Source organism: Chiloscyllium punctatum, chromosome 5, assembly GCF_047496795.1.
Source record: "Chiloscyllium punctatum isolate Juve2018m chromosome 5, sChiPun1.3, whole genome shotgun sequence".
NCBI lineage: Eukaryota > Metazoa > Chordata > Chondrichthyes > Orectolobiformes > Hemiscylliidae > Chiloscyllium > Chiloscyllium punctatum.
In genome coordinates, this window is record NC_092743.1 from 82,449,761 (window position 1) to 82,472,445 (window position 22,685).

The 22,685-nt window shown below is 41.0% G+C and overlaps 1 protein-coding gene across 3 annotated transcripts in view; it reads left to right on the forward strand.

Moving 5' to 3' along the window:
* The window catches only part of neto1l (neuropilin (NRP) and tolloid (TLL)-like 1, like), a 227,499-nt gene that overhangs the window by 107,723 nt on the left and 97,091 nt on the right, over positions 1–22,685 (forward strand). For all 3 annotated transcript variants that reach the window (XM_072570655.1, XM_072570656.1, XM_072570654.1), the window contains exons 5-6: positions 7,457–7,498; positions 7,598–7,725. In XM_072570655.1, the coding sequence (XP_072426756.1) occupies positions 7,457–7,498; positions 7,598–7,725 (170 nt within the window). The remainder of the gene's footprint in view (positions 1–7,456; positions 7,499–7,597; positions 7,726–22,685) is intronic.

The window sequence follows — 22,685 nt, forward strand, 5'->3', positions numbered from 1 at the left end:
TTCTGAACCAGAGATAAGTACACTACCAGTCCACAACAAGAGTCCTCAACATCTCCTTGGAAGCGGACCAACAATGCCAAAAATGAAGCAACATGGCACTTGTTTCATCATTAATTGATGTAGCTCATTTATAAGCTATTTAACGTTGTTGGTTTCTAATTAGATGCTGCATTTATCCTCAACACATCTACCACTCAAAATGTGTATTGCTGAAAACTGAGCCATGAGACATGCGTAACTAGGGAGTGAATAGGGCCCCTCAAAGATCAGCAAGGCAGCCTTTGACTGGAGCCGCAGGTGATGAGGGTGATATTAAATGAGTATTTTGCATCAGTATTTAATGTGGAAAAAAACATGGAAGATATAGCATGTAGGGAAATAGATGGTGACATCTTGAAAAATGTCCATATTACAGAGGAGGAAGTGCTGGATGTCTTGAAGCGCATAAAAGTGAATAAATCCCCAGGACCTGATCAGGTGTACCCTGGAACTCTGTGTGAAGCTCGGGAAGTGATTGCTGGGCATCTTACTGAAATATTTGTAACATCGATAGTCACAGGCGAGGTGCCGGAAGACTGGAGGTTGGCTAACATGGTACCACAAGAGGAGCAGGAAAATCGACATTTTGAGCAAAAGCCCTTCATCAGGAATAGCTTTTGCCTGAAACGTCGATTTTCCTCCTCCTCGGATGCTGCCTGAATTGCCGTGCTCTTCCAGCACCACTCTAATCCAGAATCTGGTTTCCAGCATCTGCAGTCATTTTTTCTAACCAACATGGACTACTGTTTAAGAAAAGTGATAAGGACAAGCCAAGGAGCTAAAGACCAGTGAGCCTGACATCGATGGTAGGCAGGTTTTTTTTTAGATTAGATTACTTACAATGTGGAAACAGGCCCTTCGGCCCAACAAGTCCACAACGCCCCGCCGAAGCGTACCCACCCATACCCCTACATCTACAGATGCATCTAACCCTTACCTAACACTACAGGCAATTTAGCATAGCCAATTCACCTGACCTGCACATCTTTGGACTGTGGGAGGAAACCGGAGCACCCGGAGGAAACCCACGCAGACACGGGGAGAACGTGCAAACTCCACACAGTCAGTCGCCTGAGGCGGGAATTGAACCCGGGTCTCCGGCGCTGTGAGGCAGCAGTGCTAACCACTGTGCCACCGTGCCACCCACGGTTGTTGGAGAGAATCCTGAGGGACAAAATGTAAATTTTTTTAGAAAGGCAAGGACTGATTAGGGATAGTCAACATAGCTTTGTGCGTGGGAAATCATGTCTCACAAACTTGATTGAGTTTTTTTGAAGAAGTAACAAAGAGGATTGATGAAGGCAGAGCAGTGGATGTGATTTATATGGACTTCAGTAAAGGGTTCAACAAGATTCCCCATGGGAGATCGGTTTGCAAGGTTAGATCTCACGGGATACAGGCACAACTGGCTATTTGGATATGGAACTGGCTCAAAGGTAGAAGACAGAGGGTGGTGGTGGAGGGTTGTTTTTCAGACTGGAGGCCTGTGACCAGTGGAGTGCCACAAGGATCGGTGCTAGGTCCACTACCTTTCGTCATTTATCTAAATGATTTGTATGTGAGCACAAGAGGTATAGTTAGTAAGTTTGCAGATGACACCAAAATTGGAGGTGCAGTGGTCACTGAAGAAGGTTACCTCAGATTCCAAGGGGATCTTGGTCAGATGGGCCAATGGGCTAAGAAGTGGCAGATGGAGTTTAATTTAGATAAATGCGAGGTGCTGCCTTTTGGGAAAGCAGCACTTATAAACTTAATGGTAAGGTCCTAGGGAGTGTTGCTGAACAAAGAGACCTCAGAGTGCAGGTTCATAGCTCCTTGAAAGTGGAGTTGCAGGTAGATAGGGTAGTGAAGACGGCCTTTTGTATGCTTTCCTTTATTGGTCAGAGTAGGTTAGGCTGCTGTTGGAATTCTGGTCTCCTTCCTATCGGAAAGATGTTGTGAAACTTAAAAGGGTTCAGAAAAGATGTACAAGGATGTTGCCAGGTTTGGAGGATTTGAGGTATAGGGAGAGGCTGAACAGGCTGGGGCTGTTTTCCCTGGAGTGTCTGAGGCTGAGGGTTGACCTTATACAGGTTTACAAAATTATGAGGGGCATGGATAGGATAAATAGACAAAGTCTTTTCCCTGGGTTGGGGGAGTCCAGAACTAGAGGGCATAGGTTTAGGGTGAGAGGGGAAAGATATAAAAGAGGCCTAAGGGTCAACTTTTTCATGCAGAGGGTGGTACCTGTGTGGAATGAGCTGGCAGAGGAAGTGGTGGAGGCTAGTTAAATTGCAACATTTAAAAGGTATTTGCATGGGAATATGAATAGGAAGGGTTTGGGGGGGATATGGGCTGGGTGCTGGCAGGTGAGACTATGTTGGATTGGGATATCTGGTCGGCATGGATGGATTGGACTGAAGGGTCTGTTTCTGTGCTGTACATCTCTGTGACTCTATGACATATGTTACTGATACTCTTCATCTTGCAGTCATCAGGACAAACACAAAAATATCAAATTTCAAACCATCACAACAATTTATAATACAAGAATGAAGGGTCCTGGCTGGTTGTCAAGTTGAAATTTCAAAATGTAATTAGTGATATATGGGATCCAAAGAGTTACTACTATATTTACTGTAAATGCAGATTTCTCTTTACTTGCTGACTATAAATTGAAATGAAATCAGCCAGCACCAAGTTCTGTAACATTTTGTAACAAGCACCAAAGCACAGAGAGTTTCCTAACATCTTTCAGAAATCAGACTGAAATGTTGCCCTTGTGACAGTATTTAGACAGTCTCTGTCATTCTGCATGTGAAATACCTATTTATAAATTGTGGCTGTTAGCATGTTAACATCTCTGGTTGTATGGGCGGACATTTCTCTGAGATAATATGCCATATTTCACAATGTTGAGTCATTTTTTTGACTTGGTTATATATTTGAGACACAATAAAAATTCTTTCAGTCTTACCATGTTGAAATGAAACCATCTTGAATACCCTTTATAGAAATACAGATTCATCTATACATTGGACACAAACAATTTTAGCTGCATCGTCAACATAAAGCTGTTTTTTTTTTCATTTCAGGGTTATGAACCTCTAACTAAATCAGCATCATTTATAATGGTGTAGTAGGACCAACAGTAGATTAGTAACCCAGAGCCCCACACTAATGGAATGGAACATGGAATAAGGCAGAGAGTGAAATTTGGATTCAGTAAAGGGCTTGCCTGATGACATCCAAATAACTATTGTTGATTGTCATTTAAAACTCCCCTCTGGTTCTTTAGGGAAATAACTCCTTGCCTGGTCTGGTCGACATGTAACTTCAGATACTTTTGCCTCTCCTCTTGGCAATTAAGGATAGGCAATAAAGGTGGTTGAGCCAGTGACACACATATCCCATGAATGAATAAAAATGGTAGGGCTGAGCTGTCTGCTCGAGAGTTCCAGCATGTGCTGGTCAGGTGAATTGGCCATCCTAAATTGCCCGTAGTGTTGGTAAGGTGTAGATGTAGGGGTATGGGTGGGTTGCGCTTCGGCGGGGCGGTGTGGACTTGTTGGGCCGAAGGGCCTGTTTCCACACTGTAAGTAATCTAATCTAATCTAATCATTTTGATCCAGTTGCACTGAAGTAACAGTAATTATCCAAGCAAGTCATAATATGTGTATTGGAGAAGTGTTTGGAAGAGATGGTCATCCCATAAAAATGCTTTCATCCTCTTCAAGCTGATGGAAGTTGTAAATCGTAGAGGTGATAATGTAGAAGATATGGTCAGTTATGTTAATGGTATATACTGCAGCCACCCTCTGTGAGTGGTGGAGGAAGTGCCATCGAGAGGACTGTAATTAACACTATGCTAAACAAATTGAATTTTTTAAAAAAATGTTCATGCAATGTTTCATTTGTTAACTCAGGAACGCCTAGATAAATTTCAGTTGACCACTTGAATAACTAGTTATATATCATTAACCATGAGGGTTGTTTGGCAAGGGCCTGTTCTAGTCACCGCTACCATACAGATGTAGTATGCTCAATCCAGACCCAATAATGAAACAGAACAACTTTGTGAGCTGGAAAAGAAAGGTTTAACCCCATTAGATTACTCTGATCTTGAGGAATCCACAAGTTATTTTCTGCATGTGTTATGTTGCTGGAAACGAAACTTAAACATTGTAAAGTTAAATTGGATTGAATTTGAATTTATTGTCACATGTACTGAGGCACAGTGAAAAGCTTTGTCTTGCGAGCAATACAGGCAGATCACAGAGATAAGTAGCATAGATAGTAAATAATAGGTAAACAGCGGCAAAAACAAAAACACAGGTACAGGTGAATGCTAAGAATTTGTGAGTCCATTCAGTATTCTAACAACAACAGGGTAGAAACTGTTACGAAACCAGCCGGTGCATGTGTTCAGGCTTCTGTAGCTTCTCCCCGATGGTAGAGGTTGTAGAAAAACATTGCCAGGGTGGGATGGATCTTTGAGAATGCTGGCGGCCTTTCCTTGACAGTAGGCCTGGTAGTTTGATTCTATAGATGGGAGGTTGGTCTTTGTGATTGTCCGGGCCGAGTTCACCACTCTCTGTAACCATCTCTGATCTTGAATAGTATAGTTGCCACACCAAGTAGTGATACATCCAGTCAGAATGCTTTTGAAGGCGCACCCATAAAAGTTGGCAAGGGTATTCGCCATCAGCTCAAATTTCCTCAGCTGCCTGAGGAAGAAGAGACGTTGTTGGGCCTTTGTAACTGGTGCATCTATATGAAGAGTCCAAGGAAGCTTGTTGTTGATGACCACACCCAGGAGCTTGACACTCTCCACTCGTTCCACCACTGTGTTATTAATGTGTAGGGGAGCATGAATAACATCCTGCCGAAAGTCAGTAATGAGTTCCTTGTTTTTGCCAGCATTGAGAGCTAGGTTGTTCTCAGTGCACCATTTTCCCAGGTCTTCCAACTCCCGTCTGTAGTCTGTTTCGTCGCCATCTGAGATTCGACTGAATGTGGTGGTGTCATGAGCGAACTTGTAAATGGCATTAGTCTGGTATTTGGTGATGCAGTCATGGGTATACAGTGAGTACAGTAGGAGGCTGAGTTCACACTGCTAGGGGGCTCCAGTGTTGATTGTTTGTGAGGATGAAATATTGTCCCCGATCTTCACTGCTTGTGGACTGCATCCAAGTCTTCTGGAAGATTTATGCCACTTGATGCAGACTGCTCTGGTTGTCTGCAAACATTTGGAAAGAAACAGGAAGGATAAAGACCCCAAGATCCAGCTGACTGTTGCTGAGAGCAAAATCCACAGGCTGGTTTGTCAGTCCAGATCCAAGAGGGTCATTCCAAGGCAACCACAAGTAGGAAATTTCCATAATGTTGGCACATATAATGCAAGATCATTTTTGGGTTTACAATACTGAAAATAAAATGCCTGAATCTTGCTCAATTTTGTATAGATGCATAGGATAAGAAAAATGTGTAATTGACTTTAAACCTACAACCTCATCATGGCACACAATAACATCAAAGACCTTGAGATTCATCTTAGTCAAAAAGCAGAGTACTGATGGGGGAAGACATGTTGAAAATTTAAAGTAAAAATAAAAATTGCTGTAAATACTCAATAGATCAGACAATAGAATGTTGCATTTGCAGCATTTGTTTGAAATTCACCCTGTCACTTCACACTTTTGTTTTCAACTTATTTACTTCTGTCTCATGACTGTTTTAAGAGTGAAGACTTTTCTGTAACTTTTATACATTTCTTTCATCTTCCCCTTGTGGATCTTACAATAGCAAAGGCTGTTTGACACATTCAGTCTTGCACTGAGCTTTTGATTATTTACTCTTCATATCTGTCGCATCAAATCAATTACAAGGATGTGTTTGCAAAAAGAGCACCGATCCATTTGGGGTAATCATTCTGGTTTGCTCTTGCTAGACTTTAAGAAAGTTAAGTCAATTGGGAGTCAGATACTGTGTTTGTTCAGGGAATTGAACAGATGATTATCACTGCAGGAATGTTGCTACACTATATCCTTACATAGCTCCTGTCACATGTGAGGGAATAAACTAAGAAGGATTGGAAAATAAATCTCTTAGAGATTCTGCAGCCTAGTATTGTGTACCAGCCCTATAGTGGAGCTTTAAAACCAATAGGTTTTCCCAGTAAACCTTGGCAAAAAAGTTAGATATGTAGCTTTATAACTATATCTGTAGTATTTGGTATAAATATCCAATTTGTTACATCATTGCTTAATAATTTGAATGGTAACCTGGCTGACTTACAGAGCAAATTTATTTAACTTTTGAATGCAGTAGCAATTTTATCACATATTCGCTATTTATGTTCAGGTTACATAACAGAGAAAATGGTTGCTGTTAAATATATTTCTTTGGGCCTCGTACTAAATATTGCTATAACCTGCAAGTATTAAATCCTTGGAAACAAACTACTTTCAGCTTGAAGAACTGGCATCGCAGTGTTAAATCCTACAATTATAGTAAAATCTGATATTTGACAAACATTAGCCAAAGCAAACCAAAGAACTGTGGATGCTGAAGATCTAAAACAAAAACAGAAGTTGCTGGAGAAAGGCAGCAAGTCTTCCAGCATCTATGAAGAGGAAGACTTACTTTTCAAGTCCAGTAACCCTCTTTCAGAACTGATAGTAGCTAGGAAAAGATGGTATATATGCTGATGATGGGAGAAAGGGATATGGTGTGGGAGGAGTAAGCGGAAAGCTAGAGATGGAGCCCAGAGGGCGCTAAAGACAGGCAGACAAGGGATAAATGATGGTAAGCCAGGGAAGAAGTTGATAAGTTGATAATGGCAACCGTAAGTAGCTGGGAATGGTTTGGCTGTGCTAAAAAGAGCCTATGCTTTGCTGAAATATTTATTTGCTTTGTCTTATCTGATGATGTCAGAGGTCAGACAACACTGGGTTAGAGTCCAACAGGTTTATTTGAAATCGCAAGCTTGGACTGTATTCATCAGGTGAAGTGACAAAAGAGCTACACTCAGAAAGCTTGTGATTTTAAATAAACCTGTTGGACTATAACCTGGTGTTGGGTGACTTCTGACTTTGTCCACCCTAATTAAATACTGGCACCTCCACATTTGATGACAATAGTGATGAATACATTCATTGTGTTTTTTGCTGAACAATTAAGCCTGCCTCATATAAAAATAATCAGTAACAATCTGATTTTATTCCTTTGGTGTACTTAGCCTCAGGATACTCTGTGCTTTACTTATTGCTTCAGTTTTATAATCTGAAATGGACATCAGCAGCATGCAAAAAGACTGTGTGTGGATGGTTTCTACAATGATTCTTTCATGTTTCAGTATAATTAGTTTATTTTAGTTAAAATCAATCCAAAATTTGCTTGGATCTTTACTATAAATCTTTTTTTCTTATCTTTAAAGATCCTGAATTTGCACATCTTGGTGCCCTGAAACCATTGCCAGGTTAGTAAATACACTCAGCATTTACATGAACAACACTCATTTTGATCAATCTGATAATGCCATGTAATTCCCCATTGGATTTTCTTTTGTCTAACCCAGCGTGTGAGTTTGAAATGGGAGGACCTGAGGGGATCATTGAATCAAAACAAGTCGTGCAGGAAGGCAAAGCCAATCCCACGGAGGCAGTTGATTGTAAATGGTACATTCGAGCGCCACCAAAATCCAAGGTCAGTGTTGTCCCAAAAATATTATTTTTACACATGAGAAGAAATTGTTTGCAAACGTTACTGAAAAAAAACACACATTATGGCAGCATTTCGTCAATTCATGGGCCTTGTTCTTTGAAGACCGAAAAAAAACATGCACATGCACCATGCCTTGTTCAACTCAACAAAACGGGTGAAATTCATTTTTTGGTTCATTTCTCATGTGAAGGGCTTGATCAATCAGGGTCAGTCTGCCTAGTTTATCTATAAACAATGCTTGATTGTTGTTATCTAACTGGTGCATTCTCCATGGCAGCAGCCACAAGTTGCCAATCAATCAGCACTCTTCTTGTACAGAGTAAAAATATAACTTCCCCATTAATTTAGTATTTCTTATAATTTGTCCTGATGTGTGCAGAATGAACAGTTTCGACAAAATGTGTTTTTTTTCCAACACGACCAAATGACGACTTCTTTTGCTAATACTTCTACATTTTGGATAATGTTTTTGGTTGCGCTATACTTATTATGTGATCCTAGTTAACAAACTCATATTTGCCTTCTCACCTCAACTTTAATCAGCCAGTAATTTTTGAATGTGATACACAGAGCAAATTAAAATTGATTACTCTTTATATATATTTTTGAAAACTGTCAGAATACTGTTCACCAAACTGTGTCTTCTGCCAAATATTTATGATATTTTGATCCTTGATTCTTTTCACATATTCTGCCTTGTACAATGATAGTTAAAGCATATACATTAACCATCAAATATTTGAGTTCATAGCAGCTTTGGTGATTCAGACAATACATACCCGCAACATTGTGGTATTTGTAGACATCACAGGGTAAGCTATGAGAAGAAATCAAAATTGCTGGCATGTAATCGGCAACTATAAAATAGATAATCAACTATCTATAAAGTAGATTGTTTTCTAAACTAATTAAAGACAATCTTCATATGTTTTGATAAGTGATTTCATGTATCATGCAAGATTACAGTATCTAACTCAGCTTTGCATGCATTTAATTGATAGATTATGAGTATTTTGTATTCATTATTACTTTGAATCATGAAGACATTATTGCTTATAGTTTTTGTACAATATTAAGAATAACCTTCAGGAAATACCTTGCTCTCACTCTGTGCTGTAACTCCACTGGAAATTTGTTTCATTGTGTGAGCAGCACTCCAACCACACTAACACAGTTACAGTATTGGAATAGGACAGCTCCAAGCTAATTCCGAGCAAGTGTTTTGTATAATTGTGTGAAGCATCCAATTAGGCATTTAGCTGTGTAAAGATAAACTTCAGTGGTGACCCTGCAGCATGTCATCATTGCTTTTTCAACCAGATGGTCAGATATTGGGCTGTACTTAGTTCTTATAGTTGAATAGAAAAGGACACATATCCAGATGGCACACCAGAAAACCTGTGGTGAGCTTGTTAAAAATTGCAAGAATTCCCAGCTCACATTTTGTCTATGTCAGGGAACTAACTGTGTTCCAGGAAAAGCAGAGGATGGGCACAGCAGCAGGGCCATAGGAATTGCACATAACCACAGAATTGGGTTTTTGGGTACTGTGTTTGACTAGTAGGTCCCTATGATGGTTAATGAAATTGCTAAGGGTGGGGGTGTGGTTACTGAGAGAGAGAGAGAGAGAGAGACTACAGTGTTACCAAAGATGGAGCCCTCTGTGGGCCACAGAGTACCTTAGAAGAATCCTTCCCCTTAAGCACATGGGGTTATGAGTGTCTGTGAGACAGTGGGTGCATGTGCATGAGTGTGAGTATAAATGGGTAGAAGTCTGTGAGAGCATGTGTGTGTGTGTATATTGCAATGTGGTCACCTGTAGTGTGACCTGAACTCAAGGTCCTGGTTGAGGCCATCCCCATGGGGACCAAATTTGTCTATCAGTCTCTGCTCAGCCACTTTTCGTTGCTGCTTATCCCAAAGTCTGCCTTGGAGGATGGTCACCCAAAGGTCCAAGGTCAAATATCCCGGACCACTGAAGTACTCTCCGATTGGGCGGGAACGCTCATGTCTGTTGATTGTTGTGCAGTGCCCATTTATCCGTTGCTCTAGCCTCTGCTCGGTCTCATCAATGTACCATGCCTCAGACACGCCTACACATGCACACAGACACACACACACATGCACCCTCTCACAGACTTATGCTCATTTATACTCACACTCACACACATGCATGGATAAGTTTGTGGGGTGAATTTGTACTTGCAGAGTTACATTTTACTTCGCTGAAAAACTGCATGAATCCATGTAAGATTCTGTAAATTCATTTTTTTAGATTAGACTCAGCCTAATCATTGTGGCACAGACAGTATCACACAGGGGAACTCACATCTTCAAAACATTATCTGGGCTGATAGACACCAATTGTTCAACTTCATTTGAGAATGTAACTTTTAAAAAAAAGCTTTGCGACTTACATATGAAAGAACTGAAACCAACATGGTCATTCTAAAAGATGAGAGACTTATCAAACAATCAAGGCCTGTTTCAATATATAATTTCAGTTACATCACACTGTAAACTTTTGCTATAAATTCTGTGTCTTACGATCTTATACTTCACAACCACCTGATGGAGCAACGCTCCGAAAGCTAGTGCTTCCAGTTAAACCTGTTGGATTATAACTTGGTGTTGTGTGATTTTTAATTTTGTACTCCCAGTCCAACACCAGCATCTCCAAATCATGAATAAAAGGTAGAATTCTGAATGGATCAAAATAGCTTTTTTTTAATATCAAAGTAAACAGCTGCAAGGTTTTTTGCATCACTTTGTGCTGCCAGTAAGGCTGTTAATAAACTTGCTCTTTGTAAAATTTGTACTGTCTAATTTCACTTTTAAGTTCATGACTTGAGTTTCTGAATTAAATTGGTGATTTGTTTTTACATTGGAGGTATTCAGCAAGTTTTGCAACATTGGATACAACTGAAATGAAAGTAAAGTGCAGAAAAAACTCACCAGGTTTAGCAGCTGCTGTGAAAGAGCTGTGAACGTTTCAAGTCCAATGTGACTTCTTCAGACACTTCTTCAGTCAGACTCAAAAGATTCACTCTGTTTATCTCTTCACAGATGCTGCTGGATCTGCTGAGTTTTTCCTGCTCTTGCTTTTTTTTAGATTACCAGAGCCAACAGTGCCTTGTTTTTATTTGGCAATGAATAAAATAGGTTGGTGAATCTTTGTCTGAACTGAGAATACTAAAAGATGTAGCAGTGAAAGGGTTGAGGGAGAAGGCATAATTGGAGGGAAAGGAAAATAAGGTAAAAGGCTTGACAGATTAAATGACAAAAGGGAGAGAAGCAAGGTGATTTTGGTCCATGATGGTGAGTAGGCTGTAAGTGAAAGGGTAAGTGTTCGATAGAACAAATTCAGGCTTCTCTTCATCCTGTACTTCCTTAGTCAACAAACCTCAAGACTCCAAGCATGCAGAAACAATTCGTCCACACACAAAAAGATTAAAAGTCATTTGTTATGGATCTGAGAACCTGATATTTTATATCTGAAAACCTTATACAGAGGTCTGAGTCAGTTGCTTTCTCAGAACATACTCAGTTTGAAACACAGAATGTAACTTTAATTAAAATATGTATTAAAATGGTTCCAGTGTAATGAGACCATTCAGTTAGTGGGGGAGTGTGAGAAAATGGGACTGAAAATAGAGGTGTCTGCAAAGCAGTTGGAGTAGAGGAAGATTTCATTGAAGATTGCAGGAGTGGGAAGAAAGTGAAACAGCAATTTTAAAGCAGCCAACTAACTGGAAGACAAGAAACTTTGAAATCAATGAGCTGATGAACCCCTTCGAAATGGAGCGCTCACTGTTCTCACTCCAACCACTTTAGGGCGGCACAGCACCAGGGTCCCAGGTTTGATTCCAGCCTTGGGTGACTGTCTGTGTAGAGTTTGCACATCGTCCCCGTGTCTGCGTGGGTTTCCTCTGGGTGCTCCGGTTACCTCCCACAGTCCAAAGATATGCAGGTCAGGTGAATTGGCCATGCTAAATTGCCCATAGTGTTAGGTGCGTTAGTCAGAGGGAAATGGGTCTGGGTGGGTTACTCTCCGGAGGGTTGGTATGGACTTGTTGGACCAAAGGGCCTGTTTTCTCACTGTAGGGAATCTAATCTAAGCATAAAAATCTGAAATCTTGACTTTAGAATGGTGTAAGTTTCAGGAGCTACTTTGCAAGTAAAATATTGTGAATGCTGTTGTAAGGCACAACATGGCTCAAATCTTTGTCTTGATGAAGAAGCAAAAATAGCAGATGAGCTCTGAAATGACAATTCCTGTTCCCAAAAATGACACTTCCATTTTAATTGGAGTGGGAATGGAGTCATATGAAGCTTTGCCTATGATTGTTTTATTGAGGCAGATGCCATTTATAGAGATGATCCACATTCAACATTCAACAGTTTTTTGGGAGGGAGTTCGGGGTAGGGAGCTTAGATACCTCTTTGTGGGGTTATGATGAACTACCCTTTGTGATTATTAACCAGTAGAAATAACTGTGCCCAAAAGGTACAAAAACCTTTGGAACTGTTAAAGTATCAAAATGTTTGATTCGTTGTTGGTCTGTTCACTGAGCTGGTGCATTTGTTGGCAGACATTTTTTCCCCTTTCTAGGTGACATCATCAGTGCTTCCTGTGAAGCACTGCTGTCCTGTTTCGCTTTGAATTGATGTGGTTCTGTTTGAGCTGTTTCTGGTTGATGGCAGTTCTGGTTTTCCTTTGCTGAGGTTTGTATACTGGATCCGGGTCAATGTGTTTATTGATTGAGTCCGAGAATAAGTACCATGCTTCCAGGGATGCCCTTGCTGTTCTTTGTATGGCCTGTCCTAGTATTGTTGTATTGTCCCAGTCAAGTACATGGTTCTTCTTGTCCATGTGTATGGATACCAAGGAAAGTTGGTCATGCCATTTGGTTGCTAGTTGGTGTTCAGGGATGCAGGTCACAAGTTGTCTGCCTGTTTGTCCTACATAGTGCTTAAGCAATCGCTACATGGGATTTGTAAATTATATTTGCCCTGCGCATAGTAGGTACTGGGTCCTTTATTCTGGTAAGCCCCTGACAAAATGTGTTTTAATAGAGTGTAGTCTGCAATATGGAACTTCAAGTAACAGAACTTTATCTATCTCCTGCACTTATGGGTATGAGAGAAAACAAGGTGAGTTGGCATGCTAGGTGAGGGGAAAATATGGTTGTGGATGGAGCTAAGTTGGGATTGGGTATATGAAGATCCACGAGGAGATGGGATACAGGGATATAGGAAATATGTGGGCTATGGGAACGGGTGAAGAGCACTACATAGCATGGATGAGGAATGGGAAACGTGTGGGTGTAAGGGGGAGTGATTGATGAATGAGGAATGAGGACTTGAGAAATCCTTTATGGTTTAATTCAATTTCTAGACAATGATATAAACCAACAATGGCAAATATTTAAAATGGCATTCAGCAGAGTTTAGGCAAACATATCCTATTAAGAAAAAAAGTATGACCTAAACACTAATGCATTTCTATATAAATAAAGACATGGGAGAAATATTGAGAATTAGAAAAGTGACATTCACTCAGCACACTAAAGTTAATAAAAAATGCAATGTAATTATGAAATTTCACTATCAGAGAATACAAGACAATTTTTTTCCCTTTATTTTTTCATGGGATGTGGATGTTGTGACCAGTATTTTTTGCCTATCCCTAATCACCCTGGAACTAAATGGCTTGCTTGGCCTTTTCGGAAGGCAGTTAAGAATGACCCATATTCCTGCAGGTCTTGAGAGTCACATGTAGGCCAAACCATATAAGGATGCAGATTTTCTATTCATTAAGAACAGTTTTTCTCAGTAATTGATGCTAATTTTGCAGTCAGTATTCCTGAGACGAGCCTTCAATTCAATATTTATTAATTGGATTTGAATTCCATGAGCTACGAGGATAGGATTTGAATTTATGCCTTGGCAGAGCCTTAGCATGGGCCTCTGGATTACTCATCCACTTCTCCTTGTCTTCCCGAGGACAGGCCAAACAAAGACCAGCAAGGGAATTCCTGGAAGCATGTTAAATATCATCATATCTACCAGCAAGGTAGAACAAATGGATATGACATTTAATGATGAGAAGAGTTTTTTAAAAAAAATAAAATCACTAGAGCTTAGAATTGGCCCATCAATTCCACACCAACCTTCCAAATAACATCCCACCCAGACCCTACCTCTGTAACCCTGCATTCCCACGGCTAACTTACCTAGCCTGCACACTATGGTCAATTTAGTATGGCCAATCCACTTAACCTGTACACCTTTGGACTCTGGGAGGATACTGGAGCAAACCCATGCAGATATAGAGACTATATGCAAACTCCAACAGACAATTACCTGAGGCTGAAATTGAACCCAGGTTGTTAGCACTGTGAGGCAGCAGTGCCAGCCACTGAGCCACCTCCTGATTAGGGTAAGCTAATAAATTCAAAGATGGTAAACTTTTAGTCAACATAAAATAATTTAGGGTAGAGATAGCAGAGGCGTCATTACATTTAGCTTAATACCAAAGGTCAGAAAAAATAATTTTCATTAAACAAAAAAATAGGAGAACACCTAGAAGCAAGAAATATAGTATTAATTAGTCAGTATGGGTTTTGAATGTGAGAATTTTGGTTGATTGACTTTTTGAAGAGATAATGAAGTCTGATGTTTCTAGCTAATTTGTTGAAGTTATTATTGAATTTGAATTCAAATATACAATTTGAATCCAGGACTTCCTGGCTTGATTTTTTTAAAATTAACAAGGTTGTTTTTCACTGAAGCACAAGTACACAATGTTGCAGCTTCAACAATAAAACAGTATTTTATTATGCAAAAGAAAAGATCGTAAAGTAGAACAAACCAAACTATTTTTCTATAACACAATTTAAATCATCATGAAACACACAGTAAAAATCCAATGCTATTATTCTCAACATCATTACTTTAAACTAAACAAAGATGAGAGAGAATCCCCTTCTTTATCTTATCCACAGGTTTCAACTAACTGTTTCTTTCAGTTCCCAGTCTTGAACGTTTGATAGCCTCTTCTTTGATTATTTACACAAACTGAGTTTAGATATTCTTGGTTTTCAAATAACCCCTTCAGGATTCTAAGGCAGCATTTCTGATCTGCAGCTATCAAACTAAAATCCCGACACTAAAGAAATCTATTTTCCAACTATTCCGAATTCTCTGCTTTGGAGGAATAATGTTTTTATATCTCCCTCTATCCAGGACTTCTGGAAACTAAACACTCTTCAAGACATAGGATTTTTACTTGAGCAAAAAAACTCAATTCTCAATTCTTCTCTCTGAAAGTAAGCTAATGCTCTTCAATGTTTACTCTATGTGCTCACAAAACTCTCCCAATGTAACAAAATCCCCATTGTAAACCCAAAAGACTCTCTCTCGCTCTCTCTTTCATTAGTTTAAAATAATAACCATGACTGCAGAAATGCTGATAAGTTAATCATTAAAACTCATCATATACACAAACCAAAACTGATATACCACAATTTCAAAATCTAAACTCTATAGTAAATGATTTCAATACACAAAACATACAACCTGCATCACACAGAAGTAATAGAAAGTGCACTACATGTGATTTGTCTGAATTTTCAAAAATCTTCGAAAAGGTGCCCCATAAGATCCCATTATGTGGAACTAGGGAAGTAGCTGAATGGAATGAATACTGGCTTCAAGTCAAAAAGTAGAGAATGGAAGTAAAGTGAGATTGTTGAAAGTAGTAGGAGGTGGGTAGTGCAAGAATTATGCTGAATTTACTACTATCCTCACTTTATATAAGAACATAAGAAATAGGAGCAGGAGTAGGCCATCTGGTCCATCCAGCCTGCTCTACCATTCAATAAGATCATCGCTGATCTTTTCATGAACTCAACTCCGTTACCTGCCCACTCACCATAACCTTTACATCCTTTTCTATTCAAAAATCTATCTCTGCCTTAAAAATTTTTCAATGAGGTAGCCTCAACTGCTTCACTGGGCAGGGAATTCCACAGATTCACAACACTTTGGGTGAAGAAGTTCCTCCTCAACTCAGTCCTAAATCTGCTTCCCTTTATTTTGCTTAGAGACTAAAAAAAATACAGATGCTGGAATCCGAAGTAAACAGGCAGGAACCTGGAAGAATACAGCAAGCCAGGCAGCATCAGGAGAAGTCAATGTTTCAGACTGAAGAAGGGTTACGCCTGGAACATTGATTTCTCTACTTCCTGATGCTTCCTGGCTTGCTGTGTTTTCCAGCCTCCAGCCTATCCCCTTATTTTGAGGCTGTGCTCCCTAGTTCTAGTTTCACCCGCCAGTGGAAAAAAGCCTCTCCACTTCGATTTTCTCTATTCCCTTCATAAATTTATATATTTCTATAAGATACCCTCCCCATTCTTCTAAATTCCAATGAGTATAATCCTAGTCTACTCAATCTCTTCTCGTAAAGCAACCCTCTCAACTCCAGAGTCAACCTGGTGAACCTCCTCTTGCAGTGCCAGTGTATCCTTCATCAAGTAAGAAGATCAAAACTGTGCATAGTACTCTAAGTGAGGCCTCACCAGGACCCTGTACAGCTGCAACATAACCTCCCTATTTTTAAACCCCCTCTAGCAAGGAAGGACAATATTCCATTTGCAACCTTAATTATCTGTTGCACCTACAAATCAATATTTTGTGATTCATGCACAAGGCCACCTAGATCCCTCTGCACGGCAGCGTACTAAAATTTTTTACCATTTAAATAATAGTCCATTTTGCTGCTATTCCTATCAAAGTGGATGACCTCACATTTACCAACATTGTACTCCATCTGCCAGGCCCTTGCCCACTCACTGAACCTATCTATATCCTTCTGCAGACTTTAAGTGTCCTCTGCACACTTTGTTCTACCATTCATCTTAGTGTCATCTGCAAGCTTTGTCACACTACACTTGGTCCCCAACTCTAAATCATCTATGTAAATTGTAAACAATGGCAGTCCCAACACTGATCCCTGAGGCGCATCACTAGCCAGTGATCACCAACCAGAAAAACACCCATTCATCCCCACTCTTTGCTTTCTGTTGGTTGACCCATTCTCTGTCCATGCGAATACATTACCCATGGGACAGGCAGCATCAGGAGGTGGAGAAGTCAACGTTTCGGGTGCAACACTTATTAAGGACTCCCATCCTGAAGAAGGGTTACATCCAAAAGGTCGACTTCTCCACTTCCTGATGCTGCCTGGCCTGCTGTACTCTTTCAGCCACCTGCCTGTCTATTTTGGATTTCAGCATCTGCAGTTTTTTTGTCTCTAATGCATTACCCATAATGCTGCACCTTTATCTCGCAGCAGCCTTTTGTGTGGCACCTTATCAAATCCTTTCTGATACACCCATTGTCCATTTCACTTGTAATGTCCTCAAAAAATTCTAATAAATTAGCTACACATGACTTGCCTTTCATGAACCCATGCAGCATCTGCGTAATGGAACAATTTCTAACTTGATGTATCGGTATTTCTTCCTTGATTATAGATTCAAGCATTTTCTCCACTGCAGAAGTTAAGCTAATGGGCCTACAGCTACCCGCCTTTTGCCTACTGCCTTTTTAAAACAGTGATGTCACATTTACTGTTTTCCAATCTGCCGGAATTGCCCCTGACTTCAGAAAATTTTGGTGAATTGCTACAAGCTCCTTTGCTAATTTCCGTGATGTCTCTTTTAGTACCCTGGGATGCATTCCATCAAAGTCAGTAGACGTGTCTAACTTTAGTCCCATTAGCTCATCCAAGACTATCTCTTTCGTGATAATGGTCATTTCTAGGTCCTCACCTGCCATAGCCGTCTTCTCCTCAATTATTGGCATATTATTTGTATCTTCCACTGTAAAGACCAACATAAAATAACTGTTCAACACCTTGGCTATTTCCTAATTTTCCATTATTAAATCCACCATCCAATCTTCTAAAAGACAAATGGTTACCATAAACACTGTTTTCAAATTTCTGGCTGTAACAGGCTGCTCCTTTTTCCAGGCATTTTAGTGTCAGAAGTGATTTCCTCGAATTCCATGAGGATCAATTACTCTTTTATACACTGTTGCATTGTTTTGGGACTTTGGAGAAAAAAAAAAGTCAAAACAACGGCACTTTTAAAAGGGAGAGGAACAGACAAAGGCAGCACATGATGAAGTCAGTGCAGGAGAGAGAGAGAGAGAGAGAGAGAGAGAGAGAGAGAAAACCCACACTGCTAACTAACACAGCAATGAACCTGTGCAGTTACTACTTTTTCTGTAGAATTCAATTTTTGTGGCAGCAGACGGGATTTAAGGATGGTGTGTTGCCTTCCTGGTGCTAGAGTGAAAGACATCGCGGACAGAGTGCAGGACATCCTCAAGGACGAGGGTGAAGAGCCCGAGGTGGTGGTACACGTTGGCACAAATGATGTCGGGAAGAAGAGGAGGAACATACTACAGCGAGACTTCGGAGAACTAGGAAGAAGGCTAAAAAGCAGGACGTCCAAGGTGGTTATCTCCAGTTTGCTTCCAGTTCCTCGGGCTAGTGTGGCCAGAAACCGGGAGATAATGGACTTGAACGTGTGGTTGGGGAACTGGTGCAGGAAGCAAGGTTTCAAGTTCTTGGATCACTGGGGTATATTTTATGGTAACCATAAATTCTACAAGAGAGACGGCTTGCACCTTAATAGATCAGGGATCAGCATTCTGGCAGGCAGGTTTTCTGCTGCAACACCGCTACATTTAAACTAAGTAGCGGGGGGGAGGGGACAAGCTGGATGTTTAAAAAGGAAATTGAAGGGGTAGTTAGAACAAGAGAAGTCAAGAAAGACAACTGTATCAAGGAGGCAGAAAACTGGAAAAGGCATCATGCTGTAAAGTTGAGTGAAATAAGGGTTGAGGGGAAGGGTGAGAGCAGTAACAAATTAAAAATTCTATATATGAATGCATGAAGCATTAGACACAAGGTGGATGAGCTTGAGGTTCTTTTGGAAATTGGCAGATACGATATTGTGGGGATAACTGAGACGTGGCTTCATGGGGACAGGGCCTGGGAAATGAATATTCAAGGCTACACGTGCTATCGTAAGGACAGACTGACGGGCAGAGGGGGTGGGGGTGGCCTTGTTGGTAAGGGAGGATATTCAGTCCCTTGCGCGGGGTGACCTAGAGTCAGGGAATGTAGAGTCAGTGTGGATAGAGCTTCGAAACACTAAGGGTAAAAAGACCCTCATGGGAGTCATCTACAGGCCCCCAAACAGTAGTCTGGATGTCGGATGTAAGTTGAATCAGGAGCTGAAATTGGCTTGTCGCAAAGATGTTACTACAGTTGTTATGGGGGATTTTAACATGCAGGTAGACTGGGAGAATCAGGATGCTATCGGGCCTCAAGAAAGAGACTTTGTGGAGTGCCTCAGAGATGGATTTTTAGAGCAGCTGGTGCTGGAGCCGACCAGGGATAAGGCGATTCTGGATCTGGTATTGTGTAACGAACCAGAATTGGTCAGTGACCTCGAAGTGAAGGAGCCATTGGGAAGTAGTGACCATAATACAATAAGCTTCAATCTGCAATTTGAGAGGGAGTGGGTACAATCGGAAGTGACAATATTTCAGTTGAATAAAGGGAAATATGGAGCTATGAGGGAGCAACTGGCCAAAGTTCAATGGTGCAATACCTTAACAGGGAAGACCGTGGAGGAACAATGGCGGATATTTCTGTGTATAATGCAGAAGTTGCAGGATCAGTTCATTCCTAAAAGGAAGAAAGATCCCAGGAGGAGACATGGGCGGGCGTGGCTGACGAGGGAAGTAAAGAAACATATAAAGTTAAAAGAGAAAAAGTATAACTTAGCGAAGATAAGTGGGAAAACTGAGGACTGGGAAGCTTTTAAAGAACAACAGAAGATTAGTAAGAAGGAAATACGCAGAGAAAAAATGAGGTACGAAGGTAAACTGGCCAAGAATATAAAGGAGGATAGTAAAAGCTTTTTTAGGTATGTCCAAGGCAAAAAAATGGTTAGGACAAAAATTGGGCCCTTGAAGACAGAAACAGGGGAATATATTACTGGGAACAAAGATATGGCAGAGGAATTAAATGGGTACTTCAGATCTGTGTTCACTGGGGAAGACACAAGCAATCTCCCTGAGGTAACAGTGGCTGAAGGACCTGAACTTAAGGGAATTTATATTTGCCAGGATTTGGTGTTGGAGAGACTGTTAGGTCTGAAGGTTGATAAGTCTCCGGGACCTGATGGTCTGCATCCCAGGGTACTGAAGGAGGTGGCTCGGGAAATCGTGGATGCGCTGGTGATTATTTTCCAGACTTCAATAGAATCGGGGTCGGTTCCTGAGGATTGGAGGGCGGCTAATGTTGTGCCACTTTTTAAGAAGGGTGGGCAGGAGAAAGCAGGAAATTATAGACCAGTTAGTCTGAACTCAGTGGTGGGAAAGATGTTGGAGTCTATTATAAAGGATGAAATTACGGCACATCTGGATAATAGTAACAGGATAGGACAGAGTCAGCATGGATTTATGAAGGGGAAATCATGCTTGACTAATCTTCTTGAATTTTTTGAGGATGTAACTCGGAAGATGGACGAGGGAGATCCAGTGGATGTAGTGTACCTGGACTTTCAGAAAGCTTTTGATAAAGTCCCACACAAGAGGTTAGTGAGTAAAATTAGGGCGCACGGTATTGGGGGCAAAGTACTAGATTGGATAGAGAATTGGTTGGCTAATAGGAAACAAAGGGTAGTGATTAACGGCTCCATTTCGGAATGGCAGGCAGTGACCAGTGGGGTACCGCAGGGATCCGTGCTGGGACCGCAGCTTTTTACAATATATGTAAATGATATAGAAGATGGTATCAGCAATAACATTAGCAAATTTGCTGATGATACAAAGCTGGGTGGTAGGGTGAAATGTGATGAGGATGTTAGGAGATTACAGGGTGATCTGGACAAGTTAGTTGAGTGGGCAGATGCATGGCAGATGCAGTTTAATGTGGATAAATGTCTGGTTATCCACTTTGGTGGCAAGAACAGGAAGGCAGATTACTACCTCAATGGTATCAAATTAGGTAAAGGGGCTGTTCAGAGAGATCTGGGTGTTCTTGTCCACCAGTCAATGAAGGCAAGCATGCAGGTACAGCAGGTCGTGAAGAAGGCTAATAGCATGCTGGCCTTCATAACAAGAGGAATTGAGTATAGAAGCAAAGAGGTACTTCTGCAGCTGTACAGGGCCCTGGTGAGACTACACCTGGGGTACTGTGTACAGTTCTGGTCTCCAAATTTGAGAAAGACATTCTGGCTATTGAGGGAGTGCAGCGTAGGTTCACGAGGTCAATTCCTGGAATGGCAGGATTGCCTTACACGGAAAGACTGAAGCGACTGGGCTTGTATACCCTTGAGTTTAGAAGACTGAGAGGGGATCTGATTGAAACGTATAGGATTATGAAAGGACTGGACACTCTGGCAGGAGGAAACATATTTCCACTGATGGGGGAGTGCCGAACCAGAGGACACAACTTAAAAATACAGGGTAGACCATTTAGGACAGAGATGAGGAGAAACTACTTCACCCAGAGAGTGGTGGCTGTGTGGAATGCTCTGCCCCAGAGGGCAGTAGAGGCCCACTCTCTGGATTCATTTAAGAAAGAATTGGATAGAGCTCTTAAAGATAGTGGAGTCAAGGGTTATGGAGATAAGGCTGGAATAGGATACTGATTGGGAATGATCAGCCATGATCATATTGAATGGCGGTGCAGGCTCGAAGGGCTGAATGGCCTATTCCTGCATCTATTGCCTATTGCATCTGGGAAAATTAACAAACAGTGAAATTCACAACTGATCTTGGAGGAACCTTTTTGGGAGAGGTCGCAGCACAGAGACAGATAATTGAATAGTTTTAAGTGTGGCCTTGGGGCCTTGCTGTAAGTCTGCAGTAGCGAATAGAGTGGATTCTTTCTTGATTATATGTTTTAGTGAGATATGTCTCCTGAGTCAACTGAAAAATATGTCATAAGTATTAAGTTAGCCTGGAGCAGTGTTTGTCGAGGAAGAAGACGGTGCTATTTTCTGGTCTGCAAATTGAAGGAATCAAAAATGGCCTTTAGTAGAGTGATATGCTTTTCTAGGTAAAAAAATGACTGCAGATGCTGGAAACCAGATTCTGGATTAGTGGTGCTGAAAGAGCACAGCTGTTCAGGTAGCATGTCGGATGTGGGTGTGTAGGGAGCATTTACGTATTACCGAGGATTATATCTGCAATAAATAGCATTGGTTGTGAATCCTATCAGATCGAATGGAACGGTTGGAGTGACAGTTAGAGGCAATGAGGAGTTTACAAGAGCAAGGGGGTGTGATGGATGGCAGTTATAGGAAGGGAGAAAAGTCGCAGATACAGTCACAAAGATGGGTTAACTCTAGGAAAGGTAGGAGAGCTAGGCAGGTAGTGCAGGAGTCTTCTGTGGCTATCCCCATTTCAAACAAGTATGCTGTTTTAGTAAATGTAGAGGGTGATGGATTCTCAGGGCAATGTAGCACAAACAGCCAATTTTCTGGTATTGAGACTGGCTCTAATGCAATGAGGGGTATGTTAGGTTCCAAGAGATCAATTGTGATAGGGGACTGTCTAGTCCAAGACACAGACAGATGTTTCTGTGGCCAGCTTCGAAAAAAAAGAATGGCATGTTGCTTCCCTCGTGCCAGGATCAAGGATATCTCAAAAGGGGTGCAGAATGATCTCAACGGGGAGAGGGAACAGCAGGAGGTCATTGTACACTTTGGAACCAATGATGTATGAAGGGAAAAGGTTGAGATTCTGAAGGGAGAATACAGGGAGTTAGGCAGAAATTTAAAAATGAGGTCCTCGAGAGTAGTAACATCTGGATTACTCCTGGTGAGGGTAGGAATAGGAGGAGAGAG